This window comes from Melozone crissalis, unplaced genomic scaffold, assembly GCF_028551555.1.
Source record: "Melozone crissalis strain CALT ecotype California unplaced genomic scaffold, PUWL_Pcris_2 ptg000023l_1, whole genome shotgun sequence".
Lineage (NCBI taxonomy): Eukaryota > Metazoa > Chordata > Aves > Passeriformes > Passerellidae > Melozone > Melozone crissalis.
In genome coordinates, this window is record NW_026535801.1 from 37,279,042 (window position 1) to 37,305,851 (window position 26,810).

The 26,810-nt window shown below is 39.9% G+C and overlaps 1 protein-coding gene across 1 annotated transcript in view; it reads left to right on the forward strand.

Annotated features, from left to right (window-relative positions):
* KYNU (kynureninase) overlaps positions 1 to 25,100 on the forward strand; it is a 53,453-nt gene extending 28,353 nt beyond the window's left edge. The window contains exons 9-14 of the mRNA XM_054278252.1: positions 467 to 565; positions 1,327 to 1,400; positions 18,198 to 18,250; positions 19,701 to 19,786; positions 23,459 to 23,689; positions 24,854 to 25,100. Of these exons, the coding sequence (XP_054134227.1) occupies positions 467 to 565; positions 1,327 to 1,400; positions 18,198 to 18,250; positions 19,701 to 19,786; positions 23,459 to 23,689; positions 24,854 to 25,006 (696 nt within the window). The 3' untranslated portion in view covers positions 25,007 to 25,100. The remainder of the gene's footprint in view (positions 1 to 466; positions 566 to 1,326; positions 1,401 to 18,197; positions 18,251 to 19,700; positions 19,787 to 23,458; positions 23,690 to 24,853) is intronic.
* Positions 25,101 to 26,810: the final 1,710 nt, after the last annotated feature.

Genomic DNA, 26,810 nt, shown 5'->3' on the forward strand with positions numbered 1-26,810 from the left:
ATTAGTGATTTCTACATGTATCTGTGGCATAGAAAACTTGTTTCTAGTAACCACTAAGAACAGATGTGACTTGATAGATTAATCATAGAAGGGTTAGAAGGGACCTTAAGAATTGGCCTGTCCCAACCCCCTGCCATGGGCAGGGACAGCTTCCACTATCCCAGGTTGCTCCAAGTCCCATCCAACCTGGCCTAGGACACTCCCAGGGATGGGGCCAGCCACACTTTCTCTGAGTAACTTGTTCCAGTGTCTTACCACCCTCACAGGAAAATATTTCTTCCTGCCATCTAACCTAAATCTCTCCTCTTTGAGTTTAAATCCATTCACACTTATCCTATCACTATCTGCTTCTGTAAAATTCTCTAGGTAGTCTGAGAGCAAGTTAAGCTCTGAAGGAGCTATTTTCAAAATAATCACAGTGATGATTATCTTAATAAGTAACCCAGTAATCATCTCTTTCCTGCAGGGATGCCTTGTTGGATTCGACCTGGCTCACGCTGTTGGGAATGTGGAGCTTCATTTGCATGACTGGGGAGTGGATTTTGCCTGCTGGTGCTCCTACAAGGTAAAACAGATTCATTGCTGGAGACTGTTTTCCGTAATGTCACTCATCTCATGGGTCAGCACACTGGTCAGGTGAATAAGAGCTGCACCTGAACAGCTGAGCAAGACTTGGCTGAATCTCTGAATTCGCCACAACAAAGAGATGGACACTGACTTTAATGGTGCCTTTGTTATGAGTGAGTCCAAAAAGTGGCAATGACCTACACGGTCTTGTGGATGTGAAGTGGATACTCATGGTGGTTAAACATCTGCCCTGTGGACATGGGATCAGGGGCTCTTCTCTTATTTCTCACACCAAGAAGGTCTCAAAGCTATAATATTTTATGAAGTGGTCCCCAGACAATATAATATTCTTGTCTAAACTTTAATAATTTCAGATCATAGAGCAAGGTATCTTTAGTTCCTTTGACTCCTAGTGAGATTAAGACTCGTCAGACATAGTCAGATGAATTGTTTGATGACTTTGCTATATATATTATATATATAGCAAATACATATGGAATTGTTTCAGATGTACTTCAATTTTCTGGCCTCTTAGACTTCAAATACCATATGTAAGCCAAGAGAGATACTTTTAAAACTAATCTGAAAAATATATCTGCTTTTACCTCCATCAGCACTTTGTGACAAATGCTAAGATCTCCATCTAGAAACCACTCGAAATGTTAAAATTGGTTTGTTTTATAGATCAGGGTGAGGGAAGGAAAGTGATACTTTACAGATAATGAGCACGACATGTACGTGTTGATTTATTCTTTGCAGTATTTAAATTCTGGAGCAGGAGGCCTTGCTGGTGCCTACATTCATGAAAAGCATTCCAAGAGCATTAAACCAGCGTAAGTATTTTTCTAATAATAAATTCCCAAATAAAAGGTGCTGTAAAGTTTAAATGGGAAAGAACCTTTCCTTTCAGAATTGAGATCTGAAAGTGAAATTGTGTTGATTTGTAGCCATAGAATATGGGCATGTGAATCTATACATATATTTATAGAAACAGAAGAAAATTTTAATTTCAATACAAACTCATTGGGCTAATATTTGTTACTGATTTATTGCTTCAATGTAAAGAGTAGTAAAAGTTTAGACAATTTGGTTGTCTAATTTTGTTACTTCAGATGAGTTGCTTTACACTAAGTTTAGTAAATTTTGAAATTGCTAATGCACATGCTCACATCTAAAATCCATTTCCTCCTTTGAATCCGCTATCAGTTCTTAACTAAATAGAACCATAAAAGAGAGTGTTGGTAATATTAAAAACAAGCATCCTAAATCATGTCTATGAGGCTGCTTAATATAAAGAGAATATTTAACATCTGCCTTTAAAAATGGATTTTAAATAACCACTGAAGTCTTTGGTTGGTGAACAAAATCAAAGACAGTTTCAACACTGTGCCTAATAGCTCTTTAGTAGTGGCATGTTTTCATTAAAATTATATCCACTGGTAAAACTAGGAAGTATTACATGGAGATCTGTTCTGAAAGACTGTATAATCCATGGCAAGCTGAGCTATCAGATGAGGTTAGCTGCATTAACAAAAAATACCTGCTATTTAAGCCATTTTGTGGCTATACTCTGTATATTTAGAACACTGGCATAAATACTTTTAATGCACTGACAAATGTAAACATTTCTGGCTGTAATGCTTGGAGAAATTGCTGGCACTTCCTTTCATTTTAGCTTGAAGAAGGCAAACAAAATCAGGTTCCAGAGACAAATAATATTATAATAAGCAGCTTTGCTGCACTGTGTGCTGGTTTCAGACTGTCTAGACTCCCAGGAGATAACAAAATAACGCTGATAAGTTCTTTTCAGTCACCCATAACAGAAAACTCATTAGGATGACATATGACCTGTTGTGAGCTGATTCCAACCTTATATGTGAACATGGGCAAAACTTACTGGAGATCTGGATATTTCTTCTGGAAAGATTTTTCCTGCTCCCCCGTTGCCAGGCGCAGGCATTGCTCCCATGGCCACACCTGGTTGTGTGGTTCCCACAGATCCTGGTTGTGGGGAACTGGGAAGATGCTGAACAGTGGAAAAAATGTGAAAAATTGCAGAATAGCTATAGGTGGAATGAATTAAATATCAAGGACCTTCAGTCTTTCTTCCTCCTTAATGACATTTTGGAACTTTTCTGAGAGTACCAGCTTGGTATTTTAGGTAAGAGTTTAGATTAGTTTTCTCTGAACCAGCTCCTTCATACATAGTCATTAATTTGTGCACTGAATCTGGATACTGAATATCTTAAATGAAATTACCTATATGGAATAGGCTTTTCCAGCCTGGGGACAAATTACAGATATAATTCCAAACTTCCTGCATCGACCCTCTGCATTATTTAATCATAGTTATTTCATATTTCCCGAGATTTGATAATCACTCATCAAATTGTTTGTAGTTCCTATGCCCCATTGCATTACTTTTCTTTCTTTCCTGCAGCAACCAGCCATTTCTGGTCTCCAAATAAGGCACTGAGACAAAGGAGAATTTGTCTATGTCAAAGTATTCAATTGTATAGCTGATTTAAATGCAGAGCAATTTGCTGTATGTTGTACAATCAAATAGAGTGGAATTTAACTGTTCGGGAAGTTGCAGGCTCTGCGCTGCAGCTGCAGAGATTCTGGCTGTCATCTGAACCAAGGATGACACCCAGTGGCCACACAACTTCAGTCATGAACAGAGGCACCAACCACTTGTTTCTGTGCACCTCAGCCCACACACGAGCAGGGAATTAAATTCCAATCCAGCTGACACCCTTTTGTCGTGTGAGCTGTCTGAAATACTGCTCTAACTCATGGCTGGTTTTAGGGGTCACTTTTTACTCACCTATATAAATTTTTCTAATTTGTCTCATCCTTCATATTTCCTGCTAGTTATCGACTAGGTAGTTATTTTAATATGGAAATAATCTATTGTGTGTTAATGGGAAAATGTGTGTCCTGACTGTAATTCAGGGAGGCAGAACATTTGTCTTTTACTGTCTGAGGCTGGGGCAAAAAGGACTTATTGAAAATAAAACAGCCAGGTCCAAAATTTCACTTTTAAACCCCCCAAACCCACTGCACATCTCCAAAGGAATGAATTTATTTTCGTTTAACTTCTCCTAATTTTGTGAGTATGCTTTGTCTTATGCCCAGTTTAAGAAACTGGGTGTGTTCCTCTCCAGCTGCTCCCTCCAACAACAAAACATTTATTTGCAGCTTTCTTTTAAAATGTAACTTGGGATAGAATTGTTAAAGTATTTAAAGTATTTAATAGCCTTACCATCACTACATGAGGCCACACCAGAGCTGGTTTCTGCTTTGGGGCTGCCTCGCTGCAAACCCCCACAACCCAGACCTGGACTAAATCAATAATACCTTGGCATGTCCCAGCAGACAAAAGGCAAACCAGGCCCACTCTTCTTCATGGAAGTGCAAGCTTCCCACCAGAGTTATAAAGTTGGGAATTCAGTATCTGGGGAAAGGGTTTATGCCTGAGGGCAGGGCTTGATCTTTAGATCAGGTGGAAGCTGAGGGTGATAGAGTCTCCCATGTCCTGCTGTTGTTTTGTGTCACTGCAAACACCACCCTGCAGTCCTGCAAACGCCTTGGCTTAGCTTGGGATGGGTCTCTAATTCGCTGCAGGGGCCATGGGTCTAAAAGTGACATGTTGTAACCAGCCCAATTAACATTTCCACCCAAGCATGGGGGTAGTGCTTTGCTAGTCCCAATCTTTGTCCTTAGAGCAGCAAAACTGCATCAATCTGATATATATGGGTCTGATCTATCCCCATTCTCCCATGATCTCACCTCCTTTGAAGTCTCTCTTAATACTCAAATAGCTTTTTTAATACCTGCTCTATATATCACAATGCAATATATTCCTGGCTAATTGTGTGAGAGTGATTTCTTTATGGGAAAGTTTCAAATAAAAAGAAAAAAGGACCAGGAGAGAGCAGAGCTATGAAATACTACTGAAACCATCAGGCTGAGCCTGTGCCACCAGGTTTCCATGTAAGTGTTGCAGAGGGGAAGTTTCCTACACATAGAGAGCACTGAAATGACCTACTGATACTGAAATTTTGCTTGTCTAGCTGTTTGAGCTCCAGAAAAATTTTAGTTTTGTAAATTTTTCAATCAATTTTAGTTTTGAAATTTTTGAGATCCAGAAAAATTTTAGTTTTTGAAATTTATATATATATATAAGAATATATATAAATATATATTCTCATATAATAATATATATTCTTATATAAGAGTATAAACATTTTTATATCCTCAGTTTATAAAAATGATAGCTTGAATTCCCAAGCAATTTAGATGCAATGAAATGTGAATGTTTGTGAGCAACTGGGGTAGAAGATGCTCGAGTCAGGTGTTTCCAGCAGGGTATTTGCAGCTGTAGATGGGCAACAGGCTCAGCTCTGCTGCCAGAGGGTGAAAGGGACAGGAAGAGTCAAATTTGCAGAGCCTTGAGACGCTAAACTAAGTAAAAGTAAGGCACAATTTAAACAGATGAAAGAGAAATAAATGTATGTAAAGCAGTCAGGAAAATAATAGATAAACCCTTGCAGAGGATTAAATAAATGAAAACTGTACAGTGTTTAAAATTAAGGGATTTATCAAGACTTTAGCCCACCCTAGCAGCAGGTGGTATTTAAAAGTGAAAAGTTTCTGTGATGTGGAGAAATGCTGCATGTGCAGGAAGCAGCTGATGTCCAAAGATTGTCCAAATAAAAAAAAAAATGTTTAAAAGAGCAAGAAGCAAAAAGGTAACGATTTCATATTACCTTTGAGGGACAAAAGGCACCTTCAGGCAATTTCTTCACAGGCAGAGGTGAGATATCAGCTCTTTTTCTTATACTACTTCCCCTTTTGGTATTTTGATGCCAATGAAAATGCCAGAGCACAAATAGCTTCCTGCTACTTCTTTATAGAGACCTGCACAGCTTTTTTGGTATGTGAACTCTAACCCTGGTGTCAGATAAATAGAAATACGCTACTCCAGCTCCTTATACTTTCCCCTTCCCATTTTTCCCAGGTAATCTGGATCCCCATTCTGCTCCAGTGCAAAGCTTCTCTCTCCAGTAACTGTTATGCAAGAGGTTACTCTACACCTTCTAGGACTGGTAGCTCCTGCTGAGGTTTCCTTTGCTCATTTTCTTGATTTATGAGGACATATCACATTAGTCTTCTTTTTTGAATTAGAGTCACATAATCCCCAAAATAAAGAGCTGAATCTTCTGTAAGACTGCTGAAAATAATGTAACTCTGGAGGAACGTGAGTTGGAAGCAAAGGACAGTCATAAAAGGATTTGGAAGGTTGTTTTACTAGACTGGAAAGAACTAATGCTGATCTTTAGAATGCTTTTAGGAGTCATGGGATTGTAGAATGATTTTGGTTGGGAAGGACCTTAAAACTCATCTCATTCCACCCCCTGGCATGGCAGGGACATCTTCCACCATCCCAGGTTGTTCCAAGCCCCATCCAAACTGGCCTTAGACATTTCCACAGCTTCTCTGGGCACCCTGAACCTTTCCATCCTCACAGGAAGGAATTTCTTCACTCAGACTGAGTCTTCTACTCAGGCTTTACTCAAATAATAGGCCAAGATGGTCCATTTCTCACTGGCCTATTTAATTTTTCTCCTCAGAACTACTGGAAGCTTTATCAGAACAAAGCGCCTTGTCCTGGTCAAGGTGCACAGGAGGAGAAGCAGCACAGAGACTCGTAGGGAAGCTGTGCTGAGTGCAGCCAGGTGGGCAAGTCAGTGGTGACAGATGGCAGTGAACATGCTGCTGTTTCCAGAAGGGTTCTCCCTGCTCCTGCTGGACTCAGACTGTGGGTTAATGTAAATAAACCACTCGTGCAGCGAGCACGTGTCCCCTGAGTGCATGAAGTATCCTGTGCTAAGGTAGAAATGAACTGTTGCTTTGCCAAGGAGATGAGAGCAATTTAGCTCCTTGAGCTAATTTAGAAACCAAAAGTTAAAACCTCCCTTGGGAAGAGACTGTTTAGGAATAAAGCTATCGGCTAATTAGGCTTAATTGCATTGTCTTGGGACAAGTGATTTATTAGGCCAATCTAGACCCATGATGGGCCTGCAGGGGTGTGTTCTCGGATTCACCAACTGCATGGCAAATATCCAAGAGCATTTTTTAACTTTGGAGTGAGTCTCTGGGAGAAAAAACGAGAGGTTAATGTGCACTCACATCATCTATTCCCATTCTTTTTCTTCGGCTCCTTTTATGCAGCTCCCATGATTGTCTCCTTGTTCTCTGTCAAGCATTTTCTCTCTCTCGTCCTTCAAATCCTTCCTTTTAATTAAGCTGTATCTTCAAGCAATCTCACCTCTTTTCTCATTATAAATGTTCTTGTTCTTTCCTTCCTGAAGGTCTTCCTCTTTGTTTCGTCACCTTTGCCCTGGTTGGATTTTAAGGTGATTGCAAAGGTGCTGTGTGTGAACTCCACATCACCTTTGGGGTGAGTGAGGAAGAAATGTGCTGCTCTCATTCCCTGAGTGCACTCCCATGCACTTTTCCTCCTGGATCACGCTGAAGGGACATCACTGGGTGTGCTGTGCCATGGTCCTGTCCCCCTCCCAGCCTCGGGAATGAGAAGGAGGTGGCTCTGTTCCTTCCACATTTGCTTTCCCATCTGCAGTGCCTCGAGCTTTCTTGTGGATGGTGTAAGACACAACTGCTCAAACACATGAAAGGAACCAACCGGCTTAGCCTGATGGAAAGGTGAATGTAGCCTGGGGGCAACTCTTGCATCCTGTTAACTAGCAAGGAAGGGATCCTGGGGCTCTCCTTGGAGTCTGGATGGTTGCTGTGATTTTCCCTGGCATTTCAAAGGCTGTGTGTTGTTATCTGCCTGCTCTGTGTGCCTCAGTTCTCCACTTCCAGGCAGGCAGGTTTTGAAAGCACTTTGCTGTGACTTGATTTTTCCCAATAAGACAAAGCAGCAAGCTTCCTTCCAGCTGGATTAATTTACAGAAATGCAACTACTGGTGTGACACACCTCTAAGAAAATGGAAAGAAAACCTTCTTTGCCTGGTTTTTTAGTAAGTCACAAAAAGAGAAGTTATTTATTTTCTTATGCATTCATCTGTGTGTTTCTGCAGCCACCTCACAGAACCTTTCTATATTAGGGAGGAAAGAGTTTATTTTTAATGAAAAAAGCCTCTGGTAAATCTTCTGCTGTTTCCACTAAGAGCTCACTTACCTCTGTGCAGAAATGTGCTGGAACTAATGCAATTTTGCATCTGGGATTTCCTACTAGATGTTGACTCACTTTAGGTGTTTGATCATTTTTCACTTTTTCTACTTCAGAAATTTTGGAACTTTGTATGAAGCTTTCCTCCTAAGATTCTCAGTTAAACCTGGAGTCTGCACATGCCCTTTAAAAATGAGATTTGCTCATGCTTTTGTATTGGTTCATTAGACCACAATGGAAAAATGTGTCTAATTTCTCCCTATAGAATGTGCTTTGAATTCATGGTATGGCTTCAAATTGCTCTAAGCTGAGAGCACCAGCGAGAGCCTTTATGCTTTTGTGCCATTAACAGTTACCAGTTTTCTCTCCATTTCTGCCCCTGGAGTATGTTCCTGTAATTCTCAGCTATGTGTTCAGATGGGGTTTTGTGCCTGGGATGTCTCCCAGAGCTGTCTGTGTCCCTGCCCTGGCTGAGCACCTCTCTGCCTTTAGCTGCAGCTCTGGGGTCACTCATACAGCTCCTGTTGTGATTCATGTCCCAGCCAGCACCTGACTCAAACCATAAGCATTTTCAACGGCCATTGCTCAGGTTAAGGAAATAATTCAGTCTTGTTACCTTTTGCTAAGCTGGCATTCTGGATTTGCGCATGGGTGGATTATGAAATGGTCCTTCCTTCCTTCCTTCCTTCCTTCCTTCCTTCCTTCCTTCCTTCCTTCCTTCCTTCATTCCTTCATTCCTTCATTCCTTCATTCCTGGCTTACCACTTGTGCTTATTTGTTTCCTGTTGTTCATGGGGTTTCTAGTCCTCATATTCCCTCTTTCTCCTGGTTAAAACTTCTTTCCAATACTCAACCAAGATAAGGTCTCACCAGGTCAGAAACCTTCATATTTTTCTTTTGTGTCCCTCAATCAAAACTATTTTATCTTAAAGTCCAGCAAAAGACATCCACAGCCTGCTGCCTTTTATTTCTTACCCATCTCCACATGTCTTTGAATCAGGAGCTTCCTAGAGGCCTTCATGACATATATTGTCTATTCTTGCCCACTCGCTGTAAGCCATCCTTCCTCTCACTTTCCATTTGTGAAATACTTATTTTCACACCTCTTTGTCGCTGCTGGTCAATTTTTACTGTCACAGTGACTACTCCTCATTTTTCACTGCAGTAATTTTCAGTGCTCGCTGGCAGCTCCTTCTTGCTGCCTTCCACAGTGTGGAAACTGCAGGGCAGTTCCAGCTGCAGAGAGCTCACTCAAGTGTCTGGAGAGGAGTTTCTAGTGAGATGCTGGGAGAAACACAGAATCTTCCCTTTCCCTTTCCTTTCCCTAATTTCTCAGTCAGCATGACATCAATTCACTGATCTAATCATGCTGGTGCAGCAGTTTTGGGAAAATGTTAGGTTCTTTCTGCCCCATGCCATGAAAAACAGCTGCTCAACGTGAAGAATTATTTAGTATTTTCTTTTGCTGTGTACAGATTATTTAGCAAAAATTGAATAGTTTCCTACTGAAATCTAGTTTTTCAGCATCCCTCTGTTTTCACTGAGAGTTTTCTGAGATGACTTTTGAGCAACCCATTGTGAGCCAGTGCATGGAGATTTTGTCAGTGCGTGTTGAAGGTCAGAGTTACAGGTATAGTTATTTTCTGACAGGATAATAAGTCCATAGAAATGTCCTTATTTGATGCTTCTCACCTGTTTCTGTAGTGAGAAGAGCTTGGAGCTCCTGGACCTCATGTCAAACATGACATACTTACACTGGACCTCATGTCAAAACTGTTTTAGACCCCATACAAATAAATAACATTAATTTAAGACTCTTAATTTAAGACTCTTAAATTTATGTGCTACTGAAAATTTGGGCAACGACAACCCAATAAAGAAAGGTACCTAAGTCACATTGTTCTGGTTTTCTAGTGATGGATGAAATTTAACCTTTTTGAAGAGAAACTCTTTAAAATAAGTCTGAAAGATGCACATTTCTGTTTTCCTTTAATTATTTAATGTCTTAGATTTCAGCTGAAAAAACTTCATCTGAGTTTTCCTCCTTCAGTATCACTTAGTAAAGGTTTTGTAACACAACTACTGGATTCTGTGGCAAATTTGCTGGCAGTTGAAACTATGAATTCAATTAGTTCTAGCCACTGTCATTAAAAAAAAAAAAATCTCATCTGATGTGGATTGTTTCTTGTTTCAGGCAAAGAGCAGAGGTGATAACTTGCATTTTAGCTAATAAGGATTCTGGTATGATAAAGGTCTTGCATTAATATTGTGATTAGTCTATTCAGAAACAAGAAAGACTTCCCAAATCTTAAAAAATGTATATTGTATTTCAGTCAGATATATTTATTGTTTAGAAATCTATCTAGATATCCTCCCCTGAAAGATTTATTCAAGGGATTGCAGAGACTGTATAGTTCAGTAAACACATCATAGTAATCAAAACTATCTAAGTCTCCTTTAAGTCAGAATTCGCATTTAAAAGTAGCTCTAGGAGGGACTGTTGCTTTCACTTGTTTAATTTAATCTATTTGAAACAGCCTAGAAAAAAATGTATGGAATTCCTAAAGAATATAACATGCTTTTTTTTACCACCATAAAATAATTGAGAGCTATTCAGTACTTTATAAAAATCACTGAGAACTTTATTAATATCTCCATGAGTAAATTGGCTCCCTGCTTGATTTTTAATTTCTGGTGTTAGGCAGAATATTCAATTTCCCCTTACTAAATGTGTGAACATACTGTTGGCTGTATTCCCCCTTTTCATATATCTGATATTTGGCCAGTGAAAGTGTTATATGAGCACTTTGTGATAATAGTTGTTCGTAAGCTGATTTAACAGTTTTTAATTCAACTTCATTAGCCTTAGGGGGTTTGTTTTTTGTGAAATCTTCTCCTGGGATTTAATTTAGGCCCCCGTTTTGTCTGCTGTTGGATCATACCTTTCTTTTGCCTAATTGTGGCGAATGAAATTATTGTCCCTTATCGCAAGCGCCTCCGAGGTTTGGTGGGGAGCTCTGTGAGGCTCCAAAGGGCCCTGATTGGATTGGCAGCATTGCAGCCATTCCTCTTCCTCATGCCCTGCACACAGCAACTTGTTTCCTGCTACAAGACTGAACTCAATCTCCTTTTGTTTTGACCTGGAGGGGTAATATGGATGGACGTGTTGAAATTGGTGTATTCCCACTTGTGTCGAGCCTAAAACACTAACAAGGTAAAAATCAATTCAGGAAGAGTGTGTGCACCCTCTGTCTCCCAGTAGCCACAAGCTGCAAATCACCTTGTACTCCACTGACCAAACAGCCCAGGTTTTTCAACCAAGAGCCTCCCTTATTGTGGCAACAGTTTTGTTAAATCACCCACCTCAAAGAACAGCAAAGCTCAGGGAGCTGGGAGCTGCCCAGCTACTTTTGGAAAGAGGGTGATCACTCAAATCTAGAAGCTTCTTAATTCCATCCGTTGCTGCTGCATAGTTAAGTGTCATTGTTTAAATTATGAGACTGTTTTTTCTGGATTTGGGTCTTTGCTGTTAAAACTTGCTGCTAGGCAGAAAGTGAGTTTGGCTATTTTTTAAGCAAGACAAGCCTCAAAATAGAGGAGAAAAATTGTCTTCCTTTAGATGGTACTGAAAGTGCAAGCCTCTTAACAGAAGAAAAATGTCATGCTATTAGCCTCTAATACAATCACATTACTTTGGTCCTTTGACAAAGTAAAGCCTCATTGATATTAAATATGAAAAGTTACTACTTTCACAGTAGCAACTTTTCATAAGGAGTTTTGATTTTTTCCACTGAGTTCTAAGAGACTGGGCCATTAATAATATATGGCGCCGCTCACAAGTCACATATGCTTAATAATTAGGAAACATTTGTAATGAGTTGTAAAGGGTAAGGAAAGCAGCAGAGTGTGAGCAAGTCCTAAACTACAGAAATTCTGAGGCTAATAATTACCTGGGCTTCAAAAGCTTTTCAAATCCTAACAACAGATCCTACTTAAAATTAACAGGCACTGCACAGAAGAGAATAATGAAACAAGTCCAAGCTTACCATTTGGGATAAAGGATAGCTAAAAAGATATAAAGGAAGAAAAAAAAAAAAGAAAGGCTTTAAATATAGCTTCTGGCAATCTTGGCAAGGTTTTCTGAAGGAGACTGTGAGAGTTAGGTTGGAAATATTGCTTAAGTCTAACAGGGCAGCTGCTATAAGTCCCTTAATCCCCCTTGCAAATCCTAGCCCTTATAGATATATACTGTGGGGATACTCCAGAACTGACAGCTTCTCAGTATGGGAAGATTTTCACCCACACAAGGGGGTTAAAATCGTTGAATTCTTGATTTCAGTGATGAAAGCAGGAGTTATTTTTCCATTATTCTTTGTTTTGATTAAACAGACCCCTCATCACCTCAAACATCATTTGAAATGTCTTTTCTCCCTTTCAGTGAGCTGTCAGCAGGGAAGCTCTGGGTGAGAGCAGGACCCCGCTGTGGTGCTCAGTGTGGAGAGGGTGGGGTGGAATGGAATAACATTGTCCATCCACTTGGGGTTGTTTTGTTTCAGCGGAGATGTAAAATACCATGTGGAATTAAGCAACAGAAATATTGTTTTTTAATTTTTTTTTAAAGCCTTATCAGAAATGCCAGTTAAGTGATCTAGATAAAGAAAAAGATTCAATTCTGAAATTAATAGAAACCTAAACTGGCAACAACTTTGGAGGGTGAGGTGATAATTTGAGAAAAGGCTGACAGGAGGGGAAAAAACCGAGTGACATCAGCTTTACCTCCAAATGCCCTTTTCTTATCTGCATATTAAAAAATCTTGCATAAGATGCTCCACATAAATCTTTTCCTTCATCCTTGCATGGTCCTCATTGTTAAATATGTGAGTACATTTTAACAAATACATTCTCATCCCTCACTTCAGAGTTAGAGCAGTCCTGAGCAGAATTCCTAGAGATGAGGGCTTGAGGCATGGAGAGACCAAATGACTCATCAGTGATCAGACAAGTCTGTGATAGCAAAGAAAATTGAAACTCCTCCTCAAACTCCAGCCAGTGAGCCAAAAAAATGCCATGTACAGCAACGAGCAGGTTTTTCTGTTTTCTTAGTTGGTGTGTGTATGTGTCATTCTATTTATTCTGAGTTTTGGCATTGAATCCAAAGAAACACAATCATGCTCATGTGCTTGCAATAAAATTAATGCCATAGAAATTAAATTAAAACATATAAAAAATGCAATTAGAAAGCTGCAGTAAAATTAATGCAGAGTAGAATGCAAAGAGTTGAGCCCAGCTGTTGAGCCTGGGGACCAGGTCTGTGCTCAGGGGTTCTGCAGTTTGCAGATCTGGGTGACAGCAAGGTGGATTTGAGGGGGTGAGAGAAATGTTTCTGTGAGTTTGGTTTTCTGGGATTGACCTTTGAGTGCAGCAGCATTCGGAGATGCTCCTGCTGAGGACCTGAGCCCTGGGTATGTTTTCCATCTGTATTGCATTACATGGAGCCAGGGAAACTGGAGGAATGTTCCTCAATATGGAAATAGCCTTTCAGTTGAGTTGGAGATTCATATATGGATGTAAGGCATGTTTAGAACTTATTTGGAGGTTGAGGAGCTGATTGTACCATTTGTTGATTTGGGGTTTTATTTATTTGGTTTGTTTTGGGTTTTAATCCTGGAATCTGAAATATGAAAGCTTGGGCTTTGGGTGTGGTACCACCATGTTCTCCTGGGCAGAAGGATGATGGTCCAGCATGGTCAGATGTGGATTTTTCCAGGCTCCAGGCTGGCTCCAGCCTCCAGGCTTTCTATGTCCTTTTGCATTTTAATTTTTAGGGCCTCATGGTTGTTTTTGTCACATATTTCCTGCTAAGAGAGTGATATTTAAGTCACAATTAACCTCTTTCCTCTAAACGTGTGTCACAGTGTCTGTTGCTTGCCCATCTTAGGTTTTCAGGGTGTTTTGAGACATGGATGTGCTCCTCAACCAGCCAGCTGTGCCATGGACATGTAGGACTGCAAGAAACTGAACTTAATGATTGTTTTTGCCCCTTTCATTCTTTTCCCTGCCTTTGCAGATATGGCATAAGATCTGCCTGGCTCTGTGTAATGAACTTTGGGAGCAGTGACAAGTCTCATTAACTCCTCAGAGCTGATTCTTTCTCATGGCTGGAACAGTAGCATGAAAAAATCAAACAAATCTTTGCCAACACCTGGATGCTTTTGCAAAATTAAAGCAATGTGTGAATGAAGAGCTCAGCTGCCACCCAGCAGTTACATCAGCTCCTTTGTGGACACAGCCTGGCCCCAAACTGCCTGTTTATGATTTGGCTTAATCCATCCTTTCATAAACATAGCATGCTTTGCTGGTATATGCTCCTAATATAATCTAAATAATGTCTATGAAATTTCCAACTCGCTTTGTGACCTGATAAGGGAGAGGAAACAAACTGCTCCATGCCCAGGGAAGCTGGAAGATGTAAAATCAAGTATTAAAAATTTCACACTGTATTCCTCTAGCTTTTCAACTTGCCTTCCTCTGGAAGTGAAATGATTATCTCGCACAATATAATGACAGGATACTTCAACACATTGCCCTGGACTGTAAAAGCTGGGCCACATTAATGGCATTTCCCTGTTTTCTGTATCACTACTCAAGAGTTTCTGTCTCCTTTTCTTGCTGAGAAGGGAAATGAGACCCGTGTTGCTCCAGGCTGTAAATTATAAATGAGTAGCATGATCATCTGTAATGCCAAAGCAAAGGTCAGAGGAATTTTTTTGTATTCTTTCTATGTTCTTTAACTGGATCTTCTTTGATGTTTACACTGCACATACATCATGATCATTATATCCTGCACTCCTACATCATTAATACAACTAAAAATGAGATGACTCAAGTTATGAACAACCAGTGCTTCAGTCTAATGCAGACAGATATGAAGGAGGAAAATGAGCTAAATAAAAAGACTTATTGGAGGGATTTTTCCCTGGTGTAAATGTCCTTAAAGAGAATATGACTAAATAAGAGGATATTGTTCCTTTCTGTAGTCATTTTCCAGCCTAGCAAACCTTTGTTCATTGATTTGTAAAAGAAGAGAACGTTTTGGAGTAAAAAAAAAAAAAAAGAATTTGAAAATCTTTCAGCAGTATTTAAATATTATGTGGCACATGTTAAAATTCTGTGCAAAGACTGGGAGTGGCAGAATTCCCTGGGGAGGTCTCAGTGCTATCCAGCTGTGAGGACCTAGACAAGGTTGGATGGGTCTTCAGCAACCTGGTCCAGTGGAAAGTGTCCCTGCCCATAGCAGGGGTTGGAAAGAGATGCCTTGCAAGGTGCCTTCCAACCCAAGGCATCCTCTGATGGCAATGGTTTTATTTGAGGCACATAATGGAACAATCCATTTAAAAAGTTATTTTCTAACAGAAGTGGGCTTGTAAGAACATGTTCACCTTGCAGAAAAAGACACAGCTAGTTTGGCACTATTTTACTATCATTTTAGGCATGATTTTTCAATGTATTTCAAATATGCTTTTGCTCTGGGGTGGAGAGATGTTCTCTGTGGAGGAGTTCCAGGAGCATTTTTGCTGACCAGCCTTGGGAGGCTGCTGGGGCTATCTGGGACTGGCAGCAGGGTGCTGCAACCAAAACCTATCCATCACTGAGATAACAATTTTGATTAGTGATGTGTTAAAACAAGGGCTCAGTTTGGATAAATTTGCATTTTTTAATTTGTAGTGGAACATTTGCTAAATTAGACCTTTATCTCCTTAGAAGCTGATTTTAACACACTTCCCACAATGGATTTTATCTGCCATGGGAACCATGTAACTTGACAGTCCCATTGCTAACATGTTTAAGATGTTTTTTTAATCACAAGCACATCATATACTGCTTTTCAGAGCCTTCCACTTTATTTGTTTTGTCAAAAGTTATGGTTTGGAATTCAGAATCTATTTCGATCTTGGTGCCTTTGTTTTTGAGGCAGGAACAGTTGAAATGGCGACTGCAGTTCAAAATGCTCACTTTGCATGCAGAGTAACAACTCTTTAATAAGAAATTTTACTGCAGCAAGTTAATGTGCAGTTTTATTGCCTATTATTTTTAGTGAGCATTTATAAAGCGTTATGTTTGGGGTTTAACACCTTAGCTCTCTCCCATCACAACAGGTTGAAATTTGGCATAGCGGTGGCAACCTTCATTTCAAAATTTTCACAGAAAATTGTAAACAGCAAATCGCTATAATTTGTGAAGATTTTGTTAATTTCCATGCTTTGAAGCCTGTCAACTTAAATGTCAAATAACATGACATCCATATGGACCATTAGATCAATGAGAGTGTAGGACCAGAGCTGCCTCAAAGTGCACATCCTGCAGTGACACCTCTGAAGTTCTAGAACAGCCAAAAGAGAAAAAATAAAAAAGAGGAAAAGCAAATTGTCAGATTATGGTAGGAAAGGGCAAGACAGCTAAAACTGTCTTTTTTAAAAAAATCCTTCATTCTGTCATTTTGGAAAAGTTTTGAAATTTCACTTTCCAAGTTGCCTCCGTGGTGCTGCAGCTGAGATCTGGGTTTAAGCCAACTTCAGAATTAGTGAGTTTTGAGCATTTGAAGTGCAACCAGGGGGCTTTTCATCAGCCCTGATCTGGATAATGGTCTGATTGATCTGTATTTTGTCTTTCCTGTCTGGGTGTGGTCCAAGTAGAACATAATATTGTTTTCTCCTTCTCACAGACTATTTGTCCAGATATTTTATTTCCTTTTGAATTTATTTTCTGCTTCAAACCTTTGAAATTCATAGAATGTGTGTAGACATTGATATCAGCAGATTGTTGCAGGAACATGCAATATTCAGGGTTTTCAGTACAATGTTATCTATGTATTATAGAGTTCCTATAAAATAACTGAAATATCTGTTATGATTCAAAGCATCAGTAACACAGTCACTTGGGCAGAGGCTCTGTTGTACTTTATTTGGGGTGTATTCATTTTGGCAATGTAATATCTCATTTAAAATGGATGTATATTGCACTATTAATTTTCATGGGTCTCAGAATAATAAAAACATCATGCAGCAATAAAGAAAAAAACATCCTTTTCTGTAGAGCCCCTGTTTAGATGCAGCTCACAGAAGTAAACATAAAACCTGTGTTGTTATACAGAAATACGAACTACTTTATTTTACACTCTGCAGTATTCATATAACAAGTTTCTAACTCAAATGTGGTCTTAATTCTGCAGAGCTCAGCTCTTTTAGGCAAACTGCAAAATGCTCCTTTAGGGAGGGGCCATGGCTTCCTTTTCCCTGTTTGTTTCCAGGAAGGCTGATCTACTGTGATCTTTACATATAGACTTATTTATCATTACAAGTTTTGCCAGGCTTTGTTCCTAAAATTTTGCTATCTGGCATAGGGAAAACTGAGCAAAGCCTTGGCAGAAATGGTGTCCAACACGTCCAGGTCTGGAGAGCTGAGAAGTTCAGGAAGGAGTCTGTGATGGGGACTTCTTGCTATTGTAAAAGCATTGATACAGGGGAATCTCAAGTGGGACTGGCATTATTAATCACTGATATTTCTGTGTGCTGAGATAAGAAGTGGAGAACCCAAGGGAGGTGGGGAAAAAGTCCCTAATTTTGCAATATTGGCTTTATCTGCAGTGCCCTGGCAGTAGGTGATCCAGTGCATCCAGCTGCTTTAGAAAACTGCTTGTAGCAATGCCCTCAAAGATATTTTCCATTAAACATGAGTTAATAATGTAATTTCATTTTAATGTCCAAGCTAAAACATATTATTTTTTAAATAATTGTATGGATTTTTTTTTTTTTCAGGAGATGATCTCAAAAAAGGGAATATAGCATTAAACTGGTTTGGGTTTTATTTTAAATAAAGTTTTTTGAAGAATAAGTTTAGTTCAGGAAAACAAAAGTGTATGCAGAATTCATACTGGTCTCACAGTAAGGACGAGGCAATGCCCACACAATCCTCTTTCCAAGGTCTTGTTTGCTTGTTGCTCACCAAAAAGTCCTTTTCTTGGTGAAACTAAGTCCGATTTTATAACTCCTTTTAGCTTTCAATATTCATTAAACCAAATTTAATAGCAGGGGAGAATGTTTTGAATTTAATGCCTTGGAACCACTGAAAATATTTCTGTACTATTTTTTGTTTTGTGAAGTGAATTCAGAGAAAATGGATATTGTTAAAATCAATAGTTAATTGAAAGATGTGATGTGTTTTATTATTTGCAGTAAAAGAGAAATTCTCAAATGGTAATGTTTTTAGTGCTAACTCTTTATAGAATTTATTTCATTTTTATGTCATTTTTAGAAATAAAATGTATTATTAGAAATTTATATATTGCTCAATCTTATATAATTCTTAATACACAAAGCTAAATTGAAAGATATTAAGATTTCTATTAATTTATTTTCTTTAAAAATCTTAGGCTAATTGGCTGGTGGGGCCATGACTTCAAAACACGATTCCTCATGGAAAACAGTATGTATTTATACACTCTCAATTTTACCTTATTTGATTTATTTATATATAACCAGCTTCAGTTCTGTAGCAGTTTGAAGAGAAAGGACAGAACTTTGCATTTCCTCATCCTAAATATGTGAGGCAGTGGAGTTAACAAAATAAATGTTGGAATAAATTTGTGTGGGCATAAGGGTTTGACTGTCTGCTCCTAGATATTTTGCTGAAATACCTTCAAAAAGCAGATATAGAATATGGATGAAACTTTCAAAGTATCTCAGTGAATTAAATTCATAAGTCTCTGAGGAATGAGGATCTGCTATCAGTCACTGGGGTAATATTTTTCTTCAGGATTAGTTCTACAGGAATTAATGAGAAATTATAAAAATTCAGGTGAGGCAACCTGACAAAAGTCGTGAAATCCCACTAATGTTTCAGCATCTCCAAATTTTCTGCACTAGGGAGGGATGGGTTGTAAGACAAACTTGCTCTGAAATAACGTTTATTGTCCCAACACAAAATGAGGACTCCTTTCCAAATCTGGCAGCTAGACTGCTCAGCTCCAGTTTAAGCTATGGCAGAGAGAATATCCTGAGGGATCAGGATGAGAAAGGAGCTTTTTGATTTGATTGGTTGTTTTGTTTTTAATATATTTTTAATTTTCTGTGGCAGCGCCTGTTGATGTGGCTTTGGCTGGAGAGCACCTCTCTAATAGCCTCAGTCTGCTCTTTGTTTTCAGACCAAATGCAAGAGAGTGGCACTATGGAAAGCCAGCAGGAGACACAAATTGCCTTGAAATACTGCTAGAAGAAGAGAAAAACGTTGTTTATTCATTTCCATGAGCAGTTTAGAGGGGAGAAGTTGGGCATTATAAAATTAGCCAGTCTGCTGTGCGTGAAAAGCGTTTCCTCCGCCGTGCCCTCCCGCTCCGGTGCTGGAGCGTGAAAGATCAACGGTGACACAGAACTTACAGCGAGGCTTTTGTGGATTTATTAAATAGATTTTGTGAAATTTCACAGCCCAAAGTCTAGGCAGCTCCTCTCCTTGGCCTGAAGCTACACTTAGCTGCATATGCAGCCTCCCATGTGTCACATCAGCTCAATAAAGTGAAGGAACGTGATTCCTTGCTCCACGTGAGCGCGCCTCTGCTGACTTGGAATTCCTCTGCCTCGTGCCAGCCTTAAAAGAGATTCAAGTGTAAAGGTGGTTTTAGCACACACCATTTAAACAAATTAATTGCAGTCCTCTGGTTCCCATGAAGCTGCTAATGAGGTCTTCTGCTGGATAAAATTGGGCTTCTCTCGAAGTTGAAAGTATTAGCTGGGAATAGATTACTATTTCTTTTTAATGACCGATTCCTTCGGGCCACATTAGGGAAATATTTTACTGTGTGAGGACAGACTTCAAGATAAGGTCCAATCCATTAAAATGAAGAAATCAAAAACACTAATATAAGTTATTCATTTTCCAGAATTACAACTAAGTGAAGGAATTAATGGATTCCGGTTATCAAATCCTCCAATTTTACTGGTCTGTGCTCTGCATGCCAGTTTAGAGGTAAGTAATTGCTTTACTTTGAGCCTGAATTTAAGAGTATAAAAATGTTTAATGAATGCTATGTGTGTTATTGCTGTCTCCCTTTTAAGAAAACTGTGAAATATTTGAACATGGAAGGGGAGAAGTAATGAAAAGCAAACAAAATAACCCCACAGCCCTGAGAGACCAAGGCCTTTAATGAATATGCTCATCTCCCCATGTCTCTCACAAACTCTGCTGTATAACCCTGAGTTAGACCAACAGTATTTGAGGTTTGCACCTCCAAACCTGAACTCTGGCAATATGTTTGTCCCTGCTTTTGGGAGCTCAGTACAAACAGAACCTTTATCCCATAGAAATATTCAGGGCTCAAAATTACAGAATAATTAAAGTTGGGAGAGATCTCTGAGGTCACCAAGTCCAACAGTGCCTTGTCTCAGTACTACTCATGGGAAGGACTGTGCTCAGCATCTTCCTGCAAAGGAATCATGTAAGTCTGAAAAGTTGCATTCAGAGCTGCTGCTTCATATATTCCACCAGTAAACCAGACTTATATTCTTTATGAAAGAAAATTAAAAGTCCTGCCTGTCATGGATCAGCTGATCCGGTGGTTCAAGGAACCTTTGGTTACAAGCAGAAGAGACAGAAACTATCAGCAAATGTTTCCTAAAAGGGGAATCCATGAGTGTGGCATAGCTCCAAGCTGTCTTTTCTTTCATTGAATCATTAGTTTTCTGGTGGTCAAAGGAGCAGAGCCCCATCTCTGACCAATCTCTGTGTGAATCACTGACCCTGTGGCTGTGAGAAGGGCAGTGCTGCCATACAGAGCTAATTCGTCCTCTGAAGGTGTGATCCATGTGCTGAAAGCCTCTGATCTGCTTTGGAGAGCACAGCCCATCCCTCTTTGAGGACATGGAGCTGTTCCACAAACACTTGTGTTTCATTTCAAGATGTTTCAACATTTCCTTGAAGTATAGTTCACCTCTGAAATCAGGTCTTTCAGTCTCTGTGGCTCAAAAAGGTGGTGTTACTGAGCTTTACCTGCTGTATGCATTATATTCTATTATAAAATCATCCTTAAGCTGGTTTTCAAGGCAGCCTTGGGTAGTAAGGTTTTGCCACCAGCACAAATGGCAGAAATTTATTTCTAGTTAGCATTCGATTAATTCTAGTGGAATGGCTGAGCTGATGCTGGAACAAAGAGCAGGGTCCATATCCCTCTTCTATTTTAATGAAAAACAGCATCTTAAGCAAACAAAGTCAGAAAATTGCCAGCTGTGATCCCTCCATCTTACATGCAACACTGAAGGACTGCAAAGGGCACCGCCATGCTTCTTGTTCCGCCTGACAATTTATTTTTTTTTTTTTTAGTCCTTAAACATCCACTATACTGTTTTAAACTTTATGTGACCTTGGAGAGAAGCTGAAAGCTGTTCTGCCATGACCCAGATTGTGAGTGCTCGGGTTTGTGTGGGCTGGTGTCATTTAGCCCACTGCAGGGAGCCTGGAACAATGAGGGCTGAGCAGTTTCCACTGCCTCCCCTTCCCCTGCCCACATTACCTTTTGGCACAGCCAGGATTTCCCAGTGCTAATTGCTCTAATACAGTGGGAAACAAAGTAGTTTTCATGTCTGGCAAGAGATGGCTAGTGAAATTGCATGCCACCTTCACTGGGACACATTAAGCAGAAGGCAGTGTTTCCAATGGAAACAATGAAAACTGCAAGTGTTAATGGATGTTATTCCTCAATAATGCTTAAAGTGACTGTTATGGCACTGGCTGCTGCCTTTTATGGAAAAAAGGGGAGCGCTCTACAGACACATTTTAAAGACCTTTTTCAAAAAATTTCACCCAGGAGACCGAGTATTCCTTGCACAAAGCCTGTGGAAGCAGATTTTTGCATGCAGCCTAAGGAGATCCATCCCTCATGCTCCTGCAAATCATGGAGGAACAGGAGGCAGGTCTGTTTTCCCTCTAGTGATGCACGGAACAGTCCTGTGTCTGCTCTGCCTGCCTGGGTGGACAGGGAAGCACCTCTAGATTTTTGTTGACCTGCTGACTGCTGGTTGCTCTGGTCCCTGTCACATTTAGTCCCTTGCAAAGTCAGTCTTACAGCATCCACATTCCATTTCACGAGCACAAAATGCAGGGGTTCTTGGTTTTGTGCAGCATCTAGTGGCTGTGATAGCATCAGGGAGTGGGATTTGGGATGTTCTACAAAACAATGATTTTCAGATGCTGCTGGAAACCAGAATTTGGTGTATTTTGAGTAGGATTCCTCAGGTTCCTCTCTTTATGTTTTTCCAGGTTATGATAAAAGTAATCTTAAAATTGTTACCTCTCTAGTGTGGAACAGTGATTTCTTGAGAGTGAAGATCATGGATTTTCATTCAGCGCACTGCCTTGCCTCTGATTTGCAGCTGCAGTCAGTGGACAGAGAGCTGTCCACAAGCACTGATGTGCCAGGATGTGATTTGAAGTGGCTGTTGGGCACTTGCATGTCTGTATCCTTGTCATTTTCCCCTGCAGCTAATTCCGTGGGGAGAAGGAAAGGGAGGTTTGAGGAAGGCAGGGCTAAATTGTTTCTGGGGTTGCATTTCCATCATTCCCTGTGATGAAGCCTTTCCAGTGCAAAAGCAGAAGCTGTCTCACCTTCTGCTCCCAAACTCCTCTAACACATTGGTCTTGTTTCTGTGGCCAAACAGCACTGTCATTTTCAAGCAGTCATTTTTTGCATATCTCATGATACTTTGAGGGCCTGAAACTCACTGGTTCTTGTAGCTGTGCAGGAGCACAGAGCTATTGAAAAATAATTCTGTGAGTGTGCTTTTTTTCTTCATGTGGACTAGAGAGAGCAAGCCTGCACAGGACTTAAAGCTGTAAAGTCAATCTTAGTATATATGCATACAAAGTCATGTTAATATACATTTTGTGCTTTCACAGACAAGAATTTCTACACCAGTCATGGTGCCTCAGTCTTGGCCCTTGAATTTTGTAATTGGAATAATTCAGTTTGGAAAAGACCTCCAAGATCATTGTGTACAGCCGTTAAACCAGGCCCACCACCAAACCACGTCCTCAAGGGCCACACCTACGTGGTTTGGAACACTTCCATGGACAGTGATTCCTGCCATGGACAGCCTGTTCCAGTGCTTGACCACACTTTTAGTTAAGAACTTCTTCCTAATATCCAAACTAAGCCTCTCCTGGTGCCATTTGAGGCTGTTCCCTCATTTCCTATCAGTTGTTTCCTGGGAGAGGAGACCAAACACACCTGGCTACACCCTCCTTTCAGGGAGCTGTAGAGAGTGAGAAGGTGTGTATTCAAGGTACCTGCCAGGGAAAACTTCCATGTGATTTTGAGTTTCATTCAGCACTGTTGCACCTACAGAGGATTTATGGATTCTCTTTAGACATTCAGAGGAATGCTCTCTGAGCAAACTGGCTTTGTGTGCAAGTTATTTCTGCTGACACAGATGTGTATGAAACTTCTAAACAGTAGGCACAAATATCTGTCATTATCTAAAGCATAACATATCCTGTGTTTTCCAAAGCCCAATGCTGCCATGTTTATGTGAAATGTCTCTCTGGTGTTACTACTTGATTCCAGTGATAATGTATAGAGAAATCTTTATTTCCTTTTCATTTTCTACAGCAACACATTCTCATTCTAATGATTCCAAATCATCACAGGTTTTTAGCCAAACTACAATGAAAGCACTGAGGAGGAAATCTGTTCTACTGACTGGTTACCTGGAATACCTGATAAAGCATTACTTTAGTGAGGACAAAACAAATCCAGAGAAGCCCTTTGTAAGAATAATCACACCATCTCAGATTGAGGAGAGAGGATGCCAGCTCACTCTGTCGTTTTCCCTTCCAATCAAATCTGTGTTTAACGAGCTGGAGAAGAGAGGAGTGGCTGTAAGTAAATCAAACTTCATCTTCTTTACAAGTAACAAACTATTAATTTGCTTTCATTCAAATGTAGTGTCATATAAGGTAAAAACCCACTAGGACTGATGACGATTTCTTACAATTTCAATTTTTACTTGTACAAGCAGTGAAATACATAGAGTTATTTTTTAAATTGTAGTTCTGGAGTCACTGCTGAGGTTAGAGCTGTATCATGGGTGCATTAGGATGGGAGGCCCAGCTCCAGATTTACATTACAAGGAACTCTGAACCTCTGAACATCAGTTCCCTTCTTGATCCACTAGTGGCCAAAAGCTTTGTGAGGCATTGAGATGGAGCAATGGAAAAGCTGCCATTTCCCTGTGAGATGTGTTTTAGCACTTAGAAAAAGGAGCCACTTCCTTGTAATGGCGCAGTTACCATCGAGCACTGCTCCAAAAGAATAAAAGTGAAATTTAAGGCCATACATTGGGTGATTTAGATGTGCTGGGAGGTGAGGCTGATAGCATAATGCCATATAAATGAGATATCAGGTTTTTTTCTGCTGGTCACTTGTCTCCCCAAGGGGCACCTCTTTTATGTTATGTATGCAGCTGCTTTGGTGCTGCCAGGGAATTCCAGGAACTCCTGCTTTTAACAGGGCACAGGGCCTCACACAGTTGGCTTGTCTTTGCAATGCAGTGATATTTTTCAAATATAAGAGATTATTATATTCAGGAACATGTTCAAATCACAGTGAGGGGAAGAAAAATACTGCAATGCCTCACCACTACCTGTACATTTAGAACAAGACACTCGCGTACTGGAATGGGGGGTTTTGTGTTCTTTTTTATTTTTTTTGTCACCTCTGTGCCTCTTCAACTCTGGGTTGCTACAGGCATTAAAGTGAAATTTGGGGCTATGTAGTTGGTTTGAAGCCCTCAATGGCACTGCTAAAGTCCTGCCCATCCTGAGCTTTGCATCATTTTTTAGGCAAAGCTGCTCTTCTTACTAAATTTTTCACAATCATGCTCCTGACTGTAGCTCCTTGAGCATCCCAAAGGTTTTACATGTGCTTCCTTGTCAGTCCAGTCATTCTTCCTTGAAGACAAGTTGTGGCATTTAAAAAATAGAGCCTGACAGATAGACAAGAAGTGACCTGAATTTACTGAATGTTCCCTCTCTGTTTTGCAGTGTGACATGCGGGAACCAAACGCTCTTCGCATTGCCCCAGTTCCTCTCTACAATTCCTTCCTTGATGTGCACAGATTTATTGAAATCCTGGGATCTGCAATTACATCTTCAAAACAAACAGCAAATAATACTGTGCTATCTGGTTCTTATTGATGGCTCAGCTGTACCTTTTAATCTATTTCTGACTAAGATGCATTTATCCTGCTGAGTGATTCTTTGCTTCGAGGAGACCGAGCTATATCCCGTGCAATTTGCAAAAAAATGACTGTGCTTGAATAGTTATTTACAACAGACATAGTTTTTTTAAAGCTCATATTTCCACTCTGCTTTGACTTTGACTTCATGAATTAGTATGCTTTGTATATTTTAATGGGGCTCTTCTTAAACATTTTATGTAGTTTTATTACTTTAGCCTTGAGAAGCATGGAAAAATTGCTATCAACTAGAACAGGGATAAAAAAAAATCCCTTCTTTATTATAAAAATTACGCATAATAAAATGTGGAAAATAGACAAATCACCAACTGTTAAAAGATACAGTCCAATTTACATTTTTAATTTAGTAATTCTATTTAAAGTTCAGGGTATATTTGAAAAGTAAAAGTTGAACAATTGTTTCAAAACTGACTGCTGCACACCGAGTTTTTCAAAGGGCCCAATATTTTGAAATTTCGCTTTAATGAATGATTTAATTGAAGAACGAATTTACATTGCAGATACCTTATTTGGTGTGATACAGTTGTCCAAAACAAACCATTTTATCTTTTCTAGGTAGTCCTGTTGGAGAGGAGGAGCTGGAGGAAGCTGAGTGGAGTTGTAGACCCGTGTAAGGCAGCGTGAAGGGCTGTAGGAGCACTCCCTGCAGCTTTAGTGAGGCTTAGTTGGGATTAGGCAAAATGAACCCTGAGCCCTTTAAGCAGCAGCAAAACATCTCATTGTTAGCTCACCGTGTGGCCCGAATTTTTACAGAGATTTGCACCAGGCAGGCAAGAGCAGCGTAGAAAAACTGCTTACATTTCAGCAACTCTTTATCCAAAGTTGTTTTAAGGCATAAATAACACCTAGGCATAATTGGCAATTAAGCCCTAAAGTCTGCAGCTATTCACGCAGCGTTTTCCAAGAATCAGCTGAAACTTCCTCTCTGATGATGTTCAATGTGTCTCATTTTTGGTATGAAACACTCAGAAAATTACATCCAGTAGTGCTTTGAATATCTGAAAGGAGCCTATAATAAAGACAGGGACAAACTGGTGTGGTAGAACAATGGGGGTGGTTTTAAACTGGAGGAGGGTGGATTAAGGATAGAGATAAGAAAGCAGTTTTTTACACTGGAACAGAGAGGTGGTGAATGCATCCCTGGAAACATTCAAGGCCAGGCTGGACGGGGCTCTGAGCAGCCTGCTCTGGGTGTCCCTGCCATGGCAGGGGGACCCTTTGAGAGGTCCATTCCAACCCAAACTGCTCTCATTCTATGGTACTTTTTATTCTACTTCAAGAGTTAGGAAGGATTCTGGGGACAGTAAGGTTTCTCTAGATCTCTAGTCTCTAGATAGTTCTACTTGGTAATTCAGAAGTCTCTAGTGAGTTCTACTTGGTAATTCTTGGTGAATTCTACTTGGTAATTCACTTGGTAAGTATTCTACTTACCAAGTGAAGTGAAGGATTCAGGGGAGAGATAGGTGTTCTCTAGATCTCTAGTCTCTAGAGAAACTGAGTTTTGCTCACAGTTACTTTTGCTGGTTGAAACTTTCACATCCTTAGAGCACCTCCTGCAGCACAAGGAAACCCAAGCGCCTTCACAGCACCAACCTGTTCTCTAAAGTTCCCCAAAGATGTGTAGTGCTAAACCCCTTGCTTCACTGATGCCTGTTTTATTGGTTGTAATATGCTGGGGAAAGCTGAAAGAACTGCAAAATACCAGCATTTGTTGGTATTTTTAGTGCTTGTGAAGAGAAAAA